This window comes from Oncorhynchus clarkii, unplaced genomic scaffold, assembly GCF_045791955.1.
Source record: "Oncorhynchus clarkii lewisi isolate Uvic-CL-2024 unplaced genomic scaffold, UVic_Ocla_1.0 unplaced_contig_3076_pilon_pilon, whole genome shotgun sequence".
NCBI classification, from domain to species: Eukaryota; Metazoa; Chordata; class Actinopteri; order Salmoniformes; family Salmonidae; genus Oncorhynchus; species Oncorhynchus clarkii.
Genome location: NW_027258328.1, coordinates 45,001 through 47,500, shown reverse-complemented (window position 1 = coordinate 47,500; position 2,500 = coordinate 45,001). Strand labels below are relative to the sequence as shown.

The 2,500-nt window shown below is 43.9% G+C and overlaps 1 protein-coding gene across 1 annotated transcript in view; it reads left to right on the top strand.

Annotated features, from left to right (window-relative positions):
* The window catches only part of LOC139396671 (myosin-10-like), a gene marked incomplete at its 5' end in the record, with an annotated part of 69,746 nt that overhangs the window by 33,895 nt on the left and 33,351 nt on the right, over nt 1-2,500 (top strand). The window contains one exon of the mRNA XM_071143611.1: nt 1,852-2,004. Within this exon, the coding sequence (XP_070999712.1) occupies nt 1,852-2,004 (153 nt within the window). The remainder of the gene's footprint in view (nt 1-1,851; nt 2,005-2,500) is intronic.

The following is a 2,500-nucleotide window of genomic DNA, read 5'->3' as shown; positions in this document are numbered from 1 at the left end:
TGATGATAAATACAATCCACCTGTGTGAAGGAGAAGACTGATCAGAGATGCAGCCAAGAGGCCAATGATCACTCTGGATGAACTGCAGAGATCTACAGCTGAGGTGGGAGACTCTGTCCATAAGACAACAATCAGTCGTATATTGCACAAATCTGGCCTTTATGGAAGAGTGGCAAGAAGAAAGCCATTTCTTAAAGATATCCATAAAAAGTGTCGTTTAAAGTTTGCCACAAGCCACCTGGGAGACACACCAAACATGTGGAAGAAGGTGCTCTGGTCAGATGAAACCAAAATTGAACTTTTTGGCAACAATGCAAAACATTATGTTTGGCGTAAAAGCAACACAGCTGAACACACCATCCCCACTGTCGAACATGGTGGTGGCAGCATCATGGTTTGGGCCTGCTTTTCTTCAGCAGGGACAGGGAAGATGGTTAAAATTGATGGGAAGATGGATGGAGCCAAATACAGGACCATTCTGGAAGAAAACCTGATGGAGTCTGCAAAAGACCTGAGACTGGGACGGAGATTTGTCTTCCAACAAGACAATGATCCAAAACATAAAGCAAAATCTACAATGGAATGGTTCAAAAATAAACATATCCAGGTGTTAGAATGGCCAAGTCAAAGTCCAGACCTGAATCCAATCGAGAATCTGTGGAAAGAACTGAAAACTGCTGTTCACAAATGCTCTCCATCCAACCTCACTGAGCTCGAGCTGTTTTGCAAGGAGGAATGGGAAAAAATGTCAGTCTCTCGATGTGCAAAACTGATAGAGACATACCCCAAGCGACTTACAGCTGTAATCGCAGCAAAAGGTGGCGCTACAAAGTATTAACTTAAGGGGGCTGAATAATAATGCAAGCCCAATTTTTCATTTTTTGATTTAAAAAAAAAGTTTGAAATATCCAATAAATGTCGTTCCACTTCATGATTGTGTCCCACTTGTTGTTGATTCTTCACAAAAAAAATACAATACAGTTTATATCTTTATGTTTGAAGCCTGAAATGTGGCAAAAGGTCGCAAAGTTCAAGGGGGCCAAATACTTTCGCAAGGCACTGTATGTGTCTCTAATATGGTCATACATTGGGCAGGAGGTTAGGAAGTGCAGCTCAGTTTCCACCTCATTTTGTGGGCAGTGAGCACATAGCCTGTCTTCTCTTGAGAGCCAGGTATGTCTACGGCGGCCTTTCTCAATAGCAAGGCTATGCTCACTGAGTCTGTACATAGTCAAAGCTTTCCTTAAGTTTGGGTCAGTCACAGTGGTCAGGTATTCTGCCACTGTGTACTCTCTGTTTAGGGCCAAATAGCATTCTAGTTTGCTCTGTTTTTTTGTTAATTCTTTCCAATGTGTCAAGTAATTATCTTTTTGTTTTCTCATGATTTGGTTGGGTCTAATTGTGCTGCTGTCATGTGGCTCTGTGGGGTGTGTTTGTGTTTGTGAACAGAGCCCCAGGACCAGCTTGCTTAGGGGACTCTTCTCCAGGTTCATCTCTCTGTAGGTGATGGCTTTGTTATGGAAGGTTTGGGAATCACTTACTTTTAGGTGGTTGTAGAATTTAACAGCTCTTTTCTGGATTTTGATAATTAGTAGGTATCGGCCTAATTCTGCTTTGCATGCAGTATTTGGTGTTCTACGTTGTACACAGAGGATATTTTTGCAGAATTCTGCATGCAGAGTCTCAATTTGGTGTTTGTCCCATTTTTTTAATTCTTGGTTGGTGAGCGGACCCCAGACCTCACAACCATAAAGGGCAATGGGCTCTATGACTGATTCAAGTATTTTTAGCCAGATCCTATGCTCTCTCTCCTCTCTCTCTCTTCTCTCTCTTCTCTCTCTCTCTCTCTAGGCTGACTTTGCTGTGGAGGCGTTGGCCAAAGCTACATATGAGCGTCTGTTCCGTTGGCTGGTCCACAGGATCAACCGGGCGCTGGACCGCAGACAGAGACAGGGAGCCTCTTTCATAGGCATACTGGACATAGCAGGCTTTGAGATCTTCCAGGTGTGTGTGAATCTGTGTGTGTCTGTGAGTGTGTCTGAGTCTTTCTTTCTCCTGTTTGCAGTCTCTTCTCAGGTTCACTACACAATATCTGACCTCTCTCTTCTCTCTCTCTCTCTCTCTCTCTCTCTCTCTCTCTCTCTCTCTCTCTCTCTTTTCTCTTTCTCTTTCTCTTTCTCTTTCTCTCTCTCTCTCTTTCTCTCTCTCTCTCTCTCTCTTTTTCTCTCTCTCTCTCTCTCTCTCTTTTTCTCTCTTTTTCTCTCCCTCTCTCTCTCTTTTTCTCTCTTTTTCTCTCCCTCTCTCTCCCTCTCTCTCTCTCTTTCTCTCTTTTTCTCTCTCCCTCTCTCTCTTCCTCTTCCTCTCTCTTCCTCTCTCTCTCCCTCTTCCTCTTCCTCCCTCTTCCTCTCTCTCTCCCTCTTCCTCTCTCTCTCCCTCTTCCTCTCTCTCTCTCTCTTCCTCTTCCTCTCTCTCTCTCTCTTCCTCTTCCTCTCTCTCTCTC